Source organism: Podarcis vaucheri (assembly GCF_965113315.1).
Source record: "Podarcis vaucheri genome assembly, chromosome: 6".
NCBI lineage: Eukaryota > Metazoa > Chordata > Lepidosauria > Squamata > Lacertidae > Podarcis > Podarcis vaucheri.
In genome coordinates this window covers 36,259,948-36,275,655 of record NC_138764.1, presented here as the reverse complement: position 1 = coordinate 36,275,655, position 15,708 = coordinate 36,259,948, and the positions used below count along the sequence as shown (strand labels likewise).

The following is a 15,708-nucleotide window of genomic DNA, read 5'->3' as shown; positions in this document are numbered from 1 at the left end:
ACAGCACCTTTCTCGCTTTGTTCTCTAAACGCCTAACACGCTTTTGGGTCATATAGAAGTGGAAAAAAATATTAATGTAAGCATTATATGAACTTCAGGAGATGATGAAAACATTTAGATATAGCACATTGCAAGAACCTTTAAGGAAAAATACAAGAAAAGGAGTACTGGAGCTGGCGACTAGCTCACATATTCACGAAAGAATCTGGAATCCCGACTGCAAGCAAAATCTGTTAACAGGTTTGCGGAAGTTATGTGCAAAATGTAGAGAAGAAAAGTGTGCTTCCACTTCCATTATCCAAGCCCCAACAGTGACTTTTTGCAGAAAGTCAAATTAAAATTCAATGTGCACTCTCCTGGCATTTTACCTTTGTTCAAAGCAATTTAGGACCAAGATACTATTTAGGCTCATGGCTGCATGTATTAATGGTTTTGAATCACTCGCAATCATGCATATTTTCTCCAACATCAGACTGCATCATGGAATTGGTAATCTTGCAATGCATCTGATGGCACACTGGCACTTTCCTACCCTCTCCTTCTCGCTGCACCTCCTAAAGAGCCATTTCTAAGGAGTTGGGAGGCCCTCTGGAACAATGTGGCACAGGTAGTGGCTCTGGGAGGAGGCAATGAGTGGAAACTGGGATATTGCCTTGCATTAACAAACCAAAAACAAGCTCAGATCCAAGCCACTGAGTCATTCTCGAGCAAACATGATTGACTTTGGCATAATACACGACAGAGGGATTTGGTGAGATTGTAGGAGATAGTTTGGTGCAAAAGGGTTCAATGATCATGAGAAGGCAACTATCACAAGAACACCTTCTGTCAGAGGTAAAAGCGTAACAGAAACGCGCATTACAGGAACATACAGGGGCTATACAGGGGCACAACCTCGTGGGGGGTCAGCTATTTTCCCCTCCCAAAAAATATTTGGGGGTGCAGGTCCTCCAATACCCCGAATGATCGGGGGGGGGGAGAGGAGGCCAAGTGTGGAGCCAAGCATGGCACGGCTTTCGTGGCCAGCTCCTCCTCCTGATGTGAAAGGAGGCCCCAGCTGTTCCTGAAGCTGCCACATGATGTCACGTGCATGAAGTTGCTCTCACATGCGTGACATCACACACTACATGTGCTCTGCCAGCCCCCCAATCTTCAGCGCCTCCTCTGCTACTATACATGTTGCAGTCTTTACCGACTGCTACCAAGCCACAAAGAAGACAGCCAGTTTGTTTCCTGGCCCCTGTTTGCAAGCTCACTGAACTGATCTGTGATTTGATCGATATTTACTGTTTGCTCTTTGTTTTAGAATTGGTTCGTTGTTTATTGTGTTCATGATTATAGTCCTCAACATATGCTGTGATATTGTTTCCGCTGCGGGATTTATTTTAACAAAGAGGGAGCTAAAAGTACCCTAGATAAAATAATGCATAATAATAAAGGGAAAGGGCCACATATTCCATATGCTGCTTCCTTCTGCAAATAACCATGTGAAACAATTACGTCATTAACACCATGCATGGACTCAGCCATTATTTCCCTCTACATCCTTGGCTGCTGCTCACAAATGCACTAGATTATCTCTCCGCACACACCAGCCATCATCAGCCCTGGCATATCTTTCTGCATATAGAAGCTTTGCCTGTGGCAAGTATGGGGGAGATGAAAGCATGAATCAACCTTTTGCTTTTCATGTTCCCAATGTCTTTAATGAAAGGGGAACTTGAACATCTGCCACAGACAGATCACACATCTTTTTGCAGGGAAGAAGCCTGAGTTACTTCTTCGCACATCAACCTGAAGTGCAGAAGACTAAGAGTGCTCCCGCTTCCTTTCAAACCCTCTGCGTAATGCACAAAGCCACATCCCAAGGTAGCATGTTACTTGCACATTGGAGCTAAATTGAAACTAGATCATACTGAGGCTGTAACTAAAATTTAGAAGTTATAGCAGAACTCGTTTTGTGTTTCCTTTGCATTTATTTGGTCTCTTGATTTCATCTCAACTGATTCTGGTGATTTGAGTCTTGCACGCTTGTGTCCGACTGACGGGGATATCCAAATTGTTAGAAAAGTTGCCAAGGGCCTAGAGCTCTGAAACTTGGAATATATGTGATCCAAAGCTAAAAACACTATTCTGTCAAAACAGGGAGCTCAAAAGTTCACCCCAAATGGTTAAGGAACTTCTTGACAACAAAGAAGCTGAATATTTGGCACTCGGTTTGCCCAAAACATGCAGATTACTCAAAAAGTCCAAAAGGGAGACAACTGCAAGGGTCTTCCTGGAAATGAGGGATAAAACTGTTCTCCCCAAATAGCTAAGACGCTTCTAGGCACCCAAGAAAGTTGAAACTTGGTGTGTATATTCTTAGTAGCAGCTAGGAACAGAATGCTACTTTCATTAATGAGTAAATGTGTATAAGAACAGGGTAGGTGTTTCAATTAAGATTGTCACGCTATGCAGCAAAAAATTGCTCGTATCAAATGTAATTGCTCAGTGATCTCATCATCATTGCCCAGCTATGCTCCTTCTATCTGATTTCAGAAGTGTTTCAGAACACAGAAACACACATCAGACAGAAATTCCCATGCCAGAACTTGTGATAAGGAAGTCAATAACCTTTCAAAAAGCTGAGTAGTCTCACCTTCTTGTTTAGCTTGCAATTGTCCCTCCAATGTCCCTCGTTGTCCAGTCATTTTACGGGTTATTAAAAGTTCACAGGTCAGTCACAATAGCCTTCTCCTGTTCAGATGAAAAACAGCATAAAGATTTCATGAGGGTTTTTTTTTTCACTGCCACACATAAATGTTTTCACCACCACATGAAAATGTTTTGTCTGTTCTGGCTCTTAGAAATCTGCGTTTATTTTTATTTGGATTCCACATTATTGCAAAAAAGATGCACGATTTAGTACATATTTTCTTCACATCCAATATATGGTTCAGGGCTGATTAGGGCTTGGCTCAGCCTCTGAAGTGGTTTGAAATGCCAGCACCATCCGCACTGGTTACAATAAAAAGTGAGTATTGTTGAGCATGTACCAAGGACCTTTTCCTCACCTCTAAGTAACCACAACCACATTAGGGGATGGGGCTTCTTCTATGAAAAGCAACATAGCTTTTCCTGCTCAAGCCCCTGCACCTCTTCGATTTGAAACAAAACATTTTTCAACATCCACCTTCAGTCCTGACCCCCCAATTCTGAATAACGCCAGGGTAACTGTTAGATTTCCACACACACCCTCTTTAATTCCCTGAAGAAAAATAAGCAAATGAGACAGGAAGTTCCAGAAGGCTCTGTAGGTAAGATGAACCATGAGATCTGCAAAGATACAGCAGAAGAAGAAAGGAGAGGCACAGGAATGAAAGAACATCTTTATTCCCAGGGACTGAAAAAGCACCCAGAACCTGTTCTTAGCAGGCCTTGTTTATACAGATGTAGCACAAGGAATGTAGACTTGTCTATTTGTTCCTGAAGAATACTGCGTTAACTTTGTGCAAACCAAGGAAGCAAAAACCTGAAACCACTTGAACATTAAACACTGAGGTCATACTTCAGTTCCGCTGTCTTCTCTCTGCATTTCCATGTTTAGCTGGCCCCCTCCCCAGCTTTTCACCTCCCTTGTGAGTCACGGAACCAAGACATTTACTACTGAAGGGATGATTTAGGGCTGCAGGAACCAGTGGTCTGGCAAAGGCAGCAGGAGAGGCCCATTCAAAGGTAAGCACAAACATTAAATGCAGAAAAGTGTAGGGCTGAGGGAAGAAACCCAAAGTCGAGAAAAGGAGAAGAATGAAAGACACAGGAAGGAGAAACTCGAATCTGGAAACGTTAAAGAACACCACAAAAGGTGTTTCCATTGAGCAAAAGCTTTCCTAAGAGAACATTTAGACACCAGCCTTTGGACATGTCTGCCATCCATCTCCATTCTCAATAGATATTTTCAGGGCATTCATGCAAAATGAAATCTTGGCCCCAATAGATGCTCCTTGGTTGAGTTACTGTCCCTAAATGAACACAGGAAACTCAGACGACCCAGTAGGGCACAATAGGGTCAAGTTCTGCTCTCTCCCATTGTAGCCTGTACTAGAAGTTCAAGCTTCAATTCCTGGCATGTCAAGGAAGGGGCAACTTTATCTGATAGTTTCTGAAGTCCACGTGCCATAATGCTGTGTTTATGCTGTGGTCAGCTCCTGCTGCTGATGTTGCCATGTCTTTGCAAGCTACTCCAGGAAGTCAGTGCAGCACAGCAGAAACCCACAGCACACAACACTGCCTCATGAGCCCTGGCTGACCAAGAAGACCGGCTGGAATTCCGGTTTCCGCCTCCAGCCAAAGCATCATAAAGCTGGCATGCAACTGGTGCTAGCAAGCCAAACATTAGGATTTCCTTCCATGACGAGAATTGTGAATTATTATTTGGGGAAGAGGGGTTTGTGTGGAGGGGCAAAGTCACCTTCATGCTATAGGCGCAAAGATGTTCTGTGTTGAACTTCTGAAATCTATTTAAAGTCTGTTCCCAAGAAGAGTACAGTTAATCTGTGGACCTTCAAAGGGTAGTAGATTGCAACTCCCATCACTGGTATGCTGACTGGGGCTGATGGGAGTCTAGCACAGGGTTTCCCAAACTTGTGTCTCCAGCTGTTTTTGGATTACAGTTCCCATCATCCCTGACCACTGGTCCTGCTAGCTAGGGATGATGGGAGTTGTAGTCCAAAAACAGCTGGAGGCCCAAGGGTGGCAAACTCTGGTCTGGCAGGATCTGGAGGGCCACAGGTTAGTCATCCCTATACTATGGGATGGAGGAGAAGAAGCAAAGAGGCAAGAAGTGACTGGGCTCATGGGAGATAAATGTAGGAATAGATGGGAGAAGGACTGAGGAAGAAGAAACGTTGATGGAGATCGCCCATTGCCTCAGGATGACAAGGCCCGGGATGTGGAAGAGAAGAAAAGCCACCCCTCCAACTGATTGGTTCCTACAATTGCAGATCCTGCCCCTCTCACAATTCAGTGAAGCAGTATTTGCTCCATTGATCAAGGAGAATATTGAAGGGCTGGTCTTGAATTCACCATGCATGGCCTATGGCAGCACCTGTAAGGTAAAGGTAAAGGTACCCCTGCCCGAACAGGCCAGTCTTGACAGACTGTGGGGTTTGTGCGCCCATCTCACATTTATTAGCCGGGGGCCAGCGCTGTCCGGGGACACTTCCGGGTCACGTGGCCAGCGTGACATCGCTGCTCTGGCGAGCCAGAGCCGCACACGGAACGCCGTTTACCTTCCCGCTGGTAAGCGGTACCTATTTATCTACTTGCACCCGGGGGTGCTTTCGAACTGCTAGGTGGGCAGGCGCTGGGACCGAACAGCGGGAGCGCACCCCGCCGCGGGGATTCGAACCGCCGACCTTTCGATCGGCAAGCCCTAGGCGTTGAGGCTTTAGCCCACAGCGCCACCCGCGTCACCTGTAGTTGCAGCTAAATCGCCTCAGGAACCACTGCTATAGAAGCCCTGGCATATGCTTACAATACACGAATGCAAGGCTTTTCCTCGGGCAGAAATGTTCAGATCAAAACAGAATGCAATTGATTGTGTTCAACATTGCCTCCTGTCTGGGAGGAATTGTACGGCTTTCATTTAGAAACAAACAGAATCATTCCAGTCTTCTTTTACACTCTTTCCCTCTGTGGGACAAACCCCCTTAATGACATAACGGCAATCAGCAATCTTGAAGGAAAATATATATACATATATGCTATCCTAATATGTGTCTAGAGAGAAGCAGATTCATTCTCTAAGGTACAGACTGCAGAAAAGACTGCAACAGAAAAGCATCTGAGAAATGCTCACAGGGAAATCTGAATTCAAAAGTCATTCACGTAGCTGCGGGATTCAACTCCTTAAAATTCAGCTCAGGACTGTAAAATGGCACGAATTCGCCCCTGCTTTAGAGGCTCCCAATGGGACCGTGTGAAGTGTGTGGGTTTGATATCACATTTACTGGGATAGAGCCAGGGGGCAAACCAAGAGGGAAAGAAATTATGAGCTCTCTTAGGGGAAGAAAATATGTGGGAATAGTTTTGGTAAGGTGAGCTTTATCAGTTTTATCTTGTCTTTCCTTTCGCTCTCATCCCATCCTACTGCCACGTAAAGGATTCTCCTGGAAAGGGTGCCCTTAGACCTGGAGCTCCCAGGAGTTCCTTTGGTGTAAGGGATGCTTGAATGATCATTGACTAGGGTGAAAACCAACCCTGCCAGGTAATATGGCCATCAAACCTGTAGCTCCGCAAGCTGAGCCAGGGGAAACTCAGGCTGTTATCTTGACATCCTTGGGATTCACAAAAACAGGAGCCAAACAGTCCCATTCATTGTCTTTTGAGCTGCAAGCCCACACACTTTATCCAGTCGCCTGGAGCCAAGCATCCAGATTCAGAGCCAAGTTTACGCCAAGAAGCCACAGCAGCAAAAATGCATTGCTTCATTAAGGAGGTTATAAACCCAGGACCAAGAAAGGGCAATTGAAAAAGGGCCAGCAGTGTAGAGTTAAATTTGGGAAGTCAGGTACAGAATAGAAAATAACAGAACTAGATTGCTCCCACCCTAATACTAACTAATCATTAAGATTAGCTACTGAACCGACAAGCTGTATCCAGGCACATGTGGGTTTTGCAACTGGTTTTGCAAACCAAAGCCAGATACCATCTTTTATTACAAAAAGGCCTGAATTTCGTGTAGCAAATCAGGACCTAGGGACATATTTTCACAGCACTAGAGGATCTATACCTTGGTGCACCATGCAGTCATTTCTGCAGTTACAGTGACCTTGACACAGTGTTGCAACAGATGCTCACAGGAGACAATATGAAACGAGTTAACAGCGCTACAATTCCAAGCACCCACAACAACCCACAGTTCCCAGGATACTCCGGGGGAAATGGATTGTGCAGACGTGGCAAAAGAGCATCGAAAGGAAACCTTGAGGGTAGAGCGCCAGGCTAGCAGATATGGGCGAAAGGACCCATGTGCCACTGCGCACGTAGGACTGCACCAGCTTCCGGGAACGCAGCTTCCCAGTTCTTAAGCAAATGAATAGGATGTGCAGGTAAGAGTCTCAGGCCAGACTTCAGTAAAACGCTTGGAAAGTGCTGCTCTATGGATTGAACAGAGCCAAGAAAAAGATTGTGCTGGCAACCAAATGATCTAAGAGAGGTGCACCAAGTGCCACAGAGAAAATACTGGGGCCTACTCTCGGATTCTCTGCGGTTGTGTATGGCCCTGGAAACAGGCCTTAGCACCCTCCGTAATATTGCAAGGCTTCCCCAGATGCACCTCTCAGGTTGGCCACCGCTTGGCCAGTGACCTTATCTATAGCGATGCTCCCATGCGCCTCCTCTTGGTCGCATGTGAAGCCAGTCTGGCAATTTTAGAATCTATGCCTTTTAAGTTAACCTTAAGAAAGGAAGTTAAACTACCACACTCCTAGCCACCCACCTCTGGCCAGTAAAGGTAAAGGTAAAGGTACCCCTGCCCGAACGGGCCAGTCTTGACAGACTGTGGGGTTTGTGCGCCCATCTCACATCTAGAGGCCGGGGGCCAGCGCTGTCCGGAGACACTTCCGGGTCACGTGGCCAGCGTGACAACGCTGCTCTGGCGAGCCAGAGCCGCACACGGAACGCCGTTTACCTTCCCGCTGGTAAGCGGTACCTATTTATCTACTTGCCCCCGGAGGTGCTTTCGAACTGCTAGGTTGGCAGGCGCTGGGACCGAGCAGCGGGAGCGCACCCCGCCGCGGGGATTCGAACCGCCGACCTTTCGATCGGCAAGCCCTAGGCGCTGAGGCTTTAGCCCACAGCGCCACCCGCGTCCCTTCCTCTGGCCAGTAAGGACTGCCAAATCCAGCCAAAGATGCCTGCATGGCTCATCTCTCCCTCTCCCCCCCCACCGCAAGCATCCCCTGCCAAGGATGCCAACTTGAATAAAATATTCGGGGGGGGGGGAAGGCATCAGGTAATCCATCCTCCACATTAATTAATCACACACACACACACACACACACACACACAGCCTACTATTAACTTTGCCCCACCCTTCGAATATTTTATTGGGTGGGGTGAGTGAGGCAAAAGGACCTCGTCCTCTAGGAGTTGGTTCCTATGTTCCCTGCAGGAAGGGCCCCGGGGTACCAAGTCCTTAACCTGGTTTGCTGTTGGCTTAGCAAAGCGAGGCAGAGCGCACGCGGGGAGGATCTTCGAGGGCGCGGAAGGGAGGAAAAACCCCTCTCTAGGAAAGGCTCGGGACACGTGCCCAGAGATTCCCGAGTGATCCGGATCTCTGGAACGCTGCAGGGTCAGCGACCCCAAATGAGCTCGCCTTGCTAAAAGGAGAGCCGGACGCGCCTTACGCCTACCCTTTTAGCTACATCATCGTCCTCCTCCTGCGGGGTGGGGGGGGGGGGTGGCTAGCGGATGACGACACTCCTCAAGACTTTCACCAAATATGGATCGGGGTTGGAAACCTCGGGAGTTTGTTTAGCTCGCGCCGGAAATCACTTTGGCAATTATCTCCTCTCTCTCTCTCCATCCACCCCTAGCCCCCACCTCTGCTACGTCGGTTTCCCAAAGCAAAGGCCAGGCAGCAAGGGAAGGGATCCGATCCCAACACCCCGGCTGCAGAGGGCAAAGAGAGAGAGGGGTGGGGTGGGGGGAAACCCCACTCTCCCTAACAGTGACGAGGCAGCTTCCCTGGCTGCCCCACTCAGCACTTTCTGCCTGACATCCGACGAGGAGCAAATGGGAGGCGGCGCCACTACTACACACCTCGGCTCCTCTCCGACCCCCACGCACCCCTCCCATCGGTGGGGTTTTTGAGCTACTGAAACAAGTTTTCTCCCTTTCCCGTGAACAGTCACTGGGGAACGCAATCGTCGTTAACCCTGGACTCAATTCCTTTTTAGACAGATGGTTACCTCATATTGTCTTCTGATGGGGTGGGGATAGAGGGATGGAGAATTCCCTCCTGAAGGATGCACAAAAAGACAGGTCTTTTATACCACCCCAACCCCGTGTTTATTCCTCCTCCTTTTTTTTGAGGGGGGGGGAGGTGTCTAGAGCTAGTCAGAAAATACTCCCATATTTGAAAGAGCCGGAAGGGACGATGAGGACCACCGAGAGTCCAACCCCCCCTGCAATGTGGGGCTCGAACCCACGGCCTTGAGATTAAGAGCCTCATGCTGTACCAACTGAGCTACCTGTGTAGTCCTTTAGTCGAAGGGGAGAAACAGGGAAACCGTATATGTGCGTGGAAACTGTTTCTGCAAGCTGGTGCTTCAACCCGCCCGCCCCCCCCCCCCAGAGGACACAGGGCTCCATTATATTGGTTCTACCTCCCTGGCTGCAGAGACACCCAACCCCTTTTCCCCTGGAAAAAAAACACCTAACAACAACAGCCACTCTGTCATTTCTGAAGTTCCCTGCAGGATTTAACAAAGCTGCTTATTATTCCTCGAACATTGCCCCCAACTTCTCACTTAGACTCACACTCGCACCCCCCCCCTCCAATTAGGACCCAGGAGCAGCAACAACTTACCCTGGAAACACGCTCCCAGCCCCTCTGAAACGCCTCCCTGTGTGCGGACCCGGCGACGAGCCGTCTGGGTTTGCCCTGCTCCAAAGCAGCAGCGGGGCTGGCGAGGGGTCCGCTCCCCTCCCCGCCACGGGCCACCCTCTGTGCGTCGAAGAGCGCATATAAGACACAACCCGTATGGCCATGGGAGGCGGCCAGGTCGATCACATTGCTTTCCCCCCCTTCGCATCGCCTCCAACAACCTCTCTCTTCCCCCCCTACCCCCCGCCCCCCACTGCTACATGGTCTCTCTGCTTGGGAGCAGCACGTTTCTGTGGTTGGAAATCAGACGGCGCGGACGGAATCGATAGTTGCTTTATTAAAAGTTAAGCGCAGCAACAACCCCCCTCCCCCCTCCCCAGGGGAATAAGATATCCAGCAAGGGATATTTCTTCTAACTTATGTATTTGTCACTAACAGGCCAGCAAAGCCACAATGCAATTCCTCCTAAACCATAATAGGTAGATTGCGTGAAGGATGGGGGGGCGAGAGAAAAGGGGGGGTGTAGAGAGGAGAAGAAAAACACCCCACCAAGAATTCCGAAGAATTTCCTGCCCTGGGAACAAAAGCGAAGTCTATATTTAACAACATCTGAAGCTGTCAAGAATGCTTTGTGGTTGGGTAACAGTGCAGAAAAATGTGGAAAATGCGGACTACTGCTCGACCAAATATGGAAATATTGTTACGTCTGGTGTCTGAATCGCCATCTGGAAATACTTACGGCGATGAAGGAGGGTTGAAAGACGCCACAACAGAAGCTAGGAACACCTCTGTGTCGTCGTCGTGCCCTCCACGATAATAATAAAAAAAAACCAAATCCTAAAACCAGAGAAGATGCATTAGGAAAGAAACTTAACCGAAGAGGAAAATACTATAAGCAAACAAACAAACCCCCAAAACCCATAAACAACAGGCTTGCAAAGGAAGGCGTGTTCTGAAGGCCCGCCATCGCTTTCAAATGACTTATTATGCCAGCCCACGTTCACCAAAGTGTTTGCCTTTCACGTAATTAAAGAGCCAAGAAGGAACTTTCGGATTTATTTATTTTTTTACGTATTTTGAACAGAACGCCGTAGGTGCATTGCAATATATGGTTTATCATCTGTATAGCTTTCAAAACATTCTCCACGTTATAGTAAAAAAACAAAAAAACAACAACAAAAACATCATTTGAATACTGCTAAGCCGGGACGTGCAGGGTAGGCGCTGTTTTATTCTAATTGCTTATCATTCCACGCTAGAGGGGAAGGTCACGGAGAGTTCATTGTTCCATAGGAACCACTTTCAATTTTGCTTTTATTGAAGCAGATTTCACACACACACACACACACACACTCACAGCCCCCTTCAAGACGGACCAAGAATCATAAAAGGGACCTTTAAAAAGGTGTTGTGTGTGTGTGTGTGTGTGTGTCTATGTGTGTGTGTGTTTACTCTCAGCGTCCCGAAATTCTTGCAGCAACATCCCAAGTTTAAAGATTATCGTCTTAAAAGGTAGCCGAACCTTTTCCCTGAAAAGCTGGAAACATTTGCAGCGTGGAGGTCTGGCTAGCTGCTTTTCAAGCCATCGAAATGTGCCAATTAAACCCAGAAAAGTTAATTAATAGCTGCAGGGCGAGGGAGCTGCTGGAGACGACGTTCTGCTTGATATGACCTCAAATAGCGGAAACGGAGCTTCCGAGATCAAGGTAACCGAAGGTAAAAATAATAATCCATAACCCAAAAACTTAAGGGCACAAGAGGACCCCCCCCCCCGCTCCCTGGAACCGGTCCAAACAACGGGGAGTAATTTCTTTTGCCCATGCCCCATTCAAAAAAATAAAAATAAAAATTTAAACGACGCAATCTGGGTCTTAGTTAAGGGATACACCTTTTCATCCCACTATTGGATCAAATCCGAATGTCTTAAGAAATTTGCATGCCTCTTCCCCCTCCCCCTCAACCCCCTCCCCTTTAATCTTCAATAGCATATAAGCTATTTAGCAAACACACCGGGACAATATGTCTAACGCGCTTGTTTCCTAGGCTGCAAATGGGGAAAGTTTCGGAGGGGTGGCAAAGAGAAGAAATCTTTATAGCCAAGCAAAATATTTTCTACCCCCCACCCACCCCCAAAAAAGAGAGGCGTGCGTGTTGCGATATTACAATCTATAACTCCGCGATTGTTTAAAAGCGTTGGAAAGGGGAGGGGAGGGGAGGGGGAACCTGTTTTCTTGCTTGTGAGACGGCGAGGGGGAAAAAGTGCAGCTTAGACAGGGCGGAGCTTGGATGCAAACCGCGCCAAGGAAACATTCCTGAGATGCCTTACAATTCCTGGTGCTTTAGAATTCTGGAACGCTCAACGTCAGTGCAGCTGCAGCACGCGGCGCCTGCACACTATATAAGGCTGCTCCCTCTCGGAGCCTCCTCAGACGGCAAAGGGATCCCCGGGAAAGTGCGCGGCGCCACGAGCAGCAGGAGCCAAGAGAAAGCAGCCGGGTCCTCCTCTCCGCCTTCCCCGCAAGAGAAGCAAGGCGAGCCCCCGAGGCTTTCCAGGACTCGCGACTCTCTCTTTAAAACAAAACAAAAGTCACCGCCACTTCGCTCAGACAAACACCGAGAAATTGTTTAGGTCCTACTTTCCCTCTCTCTCTCTCTCTGTCCAAGTTTGCTTCTGGCTGAAGAAGGGAGAAAAGAGACCAGAAATCCTTCGCCTTAAAAAAAGGGAACCGAAGATGAACTCTCAGAGAACCAGCTGTTTCGTCCTGGCTTTTGCACTCCTTCAGTTAGTAAACAGGGTAGGTGTGGACGTTTCTTTCTCATTTGCTGTGGATTCTTGCCTTCTCTGGTCTGCTGCGGGCAGAAAGGTTTTTGGGTTGTTGTTTTTTTAAAAATAAGATATAGTGTGGCTTTGGGGAGGCATATACTTAAGTTGGGAGAAGGCAGAGGCAGCCGGCACGCCTGTTGTGAGGGAAGCCAATGTATTCTTGCCAGTTCATAGAAATATAAGGAACTTGAGCTCTGAAGTGGCAATGATCAAAGGTGACGTGCCTGTGTTTTTGGTCTGCATTTATGGCAGGGAGGCAGACTGTTTCCTGCTTTGCTTAGTTGTACCTGTTTGTGTCTCACCAAACTTTTTATCTGTTTCTCCTCCCCAGGTGCTTTCTTCTTCTTGCCCAGCTGCTTGCCAATGCCCCCTGGAGGTCCCAAGATGTGCCCCGGGAGTCGGTCTGGTCCTGGACGGCTGTGGATGTTGTAAAGTCTGTGCTAAACAGCTCAACGAGGACTGCAGCAAGACGCAGCCTTGCGATCACACCAAGGGACTGGAATGCAATTTCGGCGCCAGCTCCACAGCTCCGAAGGGGATCTGCAGAGGTAAAAAGCTTGTGGCTTTGGCTCCCTTTGAAATATATCTATATATATATATATTACCAACCAGTCCTTGTAGCGGTGAAGTTTAGTAATTTTCAGTCCATGTATGGTTATGCTTTGTTGTTGGTAGATTGGCAAAAGGGCATATGACTTCAACAGTCTGGAATGCAATTCACTATGTCTGGGCTGCACTAACAGCGCATAAGGAAAAGTGATTCCTGACTAACTTATTGTTCTAGCCTAGAGCTCTTGGGGATTGCAGGGAACTTTACCATAAATCGAATTTAACAGAGCAGAAAGAAAAAGGGGGGGGGAGAGAAACACACACCCTGCTTCAGCAGACTGAGCCCCCATTTACAACTCTCTCTCCTCTTTCCTAATCTTTGCAGCACAATCAGAAGGGAGACCCTGTGAGTACAACTCCAAAATCTACCAGAACGGAGAGAGTTTCCAGCCCAACTGCAAGCACCAGTGCACATGCATCGATGGAGCGGTTGGCTGTATCCCGCTGTGCCCCCAAGAACTCTCCCTTCCTAACTTGGGCTGCCCTAACCCAAGGCTAGTGAAAGTCCCTGGCCAGTGCTGCGAGGAATGGGTCTGTGATGACTCCAAAGACAACCTGGATGACCTGCAAGGTTTCATGGACAAAGAGTTTGGTCGGGATGCTTCCGAAGGAGAGCTAACCAGGAACAATGAGCTCATAGCCATCGTGAAAGGAGGGCTGAAAATGTTACCCGGTGAGTTTTAAGATGACCAGGGTCATGTTGTTCTTCTGCCAGGGAGGGGGAGGGGGGATTACCACTGGAAATTCTTTAGCGTGGGGGATTATCTGTCTACAGTGTTTTGCTATGCATGTTGATGAGAAGAGAAACAAAGAGCTCGTAAGAATGAGAAATTTATACTGTTCTTTTCTCTCTCCCCCTCCTTTCTATTTTTTTAGTCTTTGAATCTGAGCCACGCACTCACTTCTTTGAGAACCCGAAGTGCATTGTGCAGACAACCTCGTGGTCCCAGTGCTCAAAGACCTGTGGGATGGGCGTCTCCACCCGAGTCACCAACGATAATCCCGACTGCAGACTAGTCAAAGAGACCAGGATATGTGAAGTGAGACCCTGCGGACAACCGAGCTACGACTCCTTAAAGGTAAAAACAACACAGGCCCCTTTACCGTCCCACAACAATTCCCAGGTCGTTTTTGAGTGGAGGGAGCCTTTTGGCTGGAATTGCAACCTAACTTACGCTGTTGATCTCTTCCTTCCAGAAGGGGAAGAAATGCACAAAGACCAAGAAGTCCCAAGCGCCAGTCAAGTTCACTTACGCAGGTTGCTCCAGCGTAAAGAAGTACCGGCCCAAGTACTGCGGCTCATGCGTGGACAGCAGGTGCTGTACGCCTCAGCAGACCAGGACTGTCAAGATCCGTTTCCGCTGCGACGACGGAGAGACCTTCACTAAGAACGTCATGATGATCCAGTCTTGCAGATGCAACTACAACTGCCCCCATGCAAACGAGGCCTATCCTAATTACCGGCTATTCAACGACATCCACAAATTTAGGGACTAGGTTGTGATTTGTGCAGGCTTGAGCGGAAGGCTTGCTCCAATTTTTTATTTTTTTTAAAGTAACAGTGGAGAAATGAACTCTTACGGAAGTGGTGCGTTTGTCCATTGGAGGGCAACACTGAGACACACAAAAAATGCACTGTGCAACTGGATACTAATGCAACAGTTTGAGCATACTTAAAGCTTCATAGTACTGGAGCAATCTTATTGCTTCATTTTGGAGCACTTTCATGATGACCGATTTCTGTTTGTAACTGATCTGTTTATACTTTGTCCGTCTGTTCCGGTTATGAAAACCTTCATTTTCTTACTGTTCAACATAATATCATGCTTTAGTTGTTGTTCCAAACTTTTGTTCGAGGTTACATTCCTTCCTATGGTGGGCACTTTTGGAGTCCTCGCCTATGGCAGCTATAGGCACCAGCTATATATTTCATACCCACAAACAGAAATCGGTTCTTTTTAAAGCTGAATATTTTATTTATCAAAATGTAGCTTTTTTGTTTTTTTGGAGGAAAAAAAATCCCTAATACTGGAATAAGTTGTAAATGATTTAATTTTATATTCAATGAATTAAGAGAATTTATTTATGAAATTAATCATTTAATAAAGAAATATTTACCTAATTTCATTTTTAATACGGTGTGTTGATTTAGGGAAGCAGGAGATGCTATGGAATTTTAGATGGCTATGAGAAGCAATTTCTAAGACAAGTTAGTCTCACTAAACTTATTAGCACTAGAGGGCTTCCTTTCAACTAAACATGTTCAGGATTGGCTTTTGAGGCAGCAGTCTTATACACACTTATCTGGGAGTAAGTTCCATTGAACTCGGTGCGGTTTATAAATAGACATGTATAGCATTGCATTGTTAGACTTACTTTAGTTCTGCCATCATTTTACCAAAGAAGTTAGTTAAACTTGCTCGATTAAATTATACATATCTTTGTACTTGTAATCTTTAAACACAGCATTGTGCTTGTTCCAGGTCAGTTCTTAAGGATTCTAAATCAGATCATATACGGATTGTTAAGTACACCGTGAAGCCAAAGTATTTTTTTCATTATTGATGGCATTTCTCTAAAATGCAACTCACTCTGCAGCTAAATAGGCTGTTGCTAGTGCTTTTAAGGATTCCTACTGCTGCTGCTTCTTGCAGATGAATACATTTCTTTGTTTGTGGGG

The 15,708-nt window shown here is 47.0% G+C and overlaps 2 protein-coding genes across 5 annotated transcripts in view; one reads left to right on the top strand and one right to left on the bottom strand.

Moving 5' to 3' along the window:
• DDAH1 (dimethylarginine dimethylaminohydrolase 1) overlaps positions 1 to 10,427 on the bottom strand; it is a 128,564-nt gene extending 118,137 nt beyond the window's left edge. For 2 of the 4 annotated variants that reach the window (XM_082225367.1, XM_082225369.1), the window contains exons 1-2: positions 9,578 to 9,721; positions 2,642 to 2,739 (exon numbers count right to left, since the gene is read on the bottom strand). The gene's annotated coding sequence lies outside the window, so the exon portion shown is untranslated. Of the gene's footprint in view, positions 1 to 2,641; positions 2,740 to 9,577; positions 9,723 to 10,334 lie in introns of those variants that run through there. The other 2 variants (XM_082225368.1, XM_082225370.1) reach the window with 2 other exon arrangements.
• Positions 10,428 to 12,007: 1,580 nt separating this feature from the next.
• CCN1 (cellular communication network factor 1) lies at positions 12,008 to 15,150 on the top strand. Its single transcript, XM_082228459.1, has 5 exons — positions 12,008 to 12,390; positions 12,751 to 12,967; positions 13,354 to 13,701; positions 13,905 to 14,107; positions 14,226 to 15,150. The coding sequence occupies exons 1-5, from the start codon at positions 12,328 to 12,330 to the stop codon at positions 14,523 to 14,525; spliced, it is 1,131 nt and encodes a 376-aa protein (XP_082084585.1). The 5' UTR covers positions 12,008 to 12,327; the 3' UTR covers positions 14,526 to 15,150.
• Positions 15,151 to 15,708: the final 558 nt, after the last annotated feature.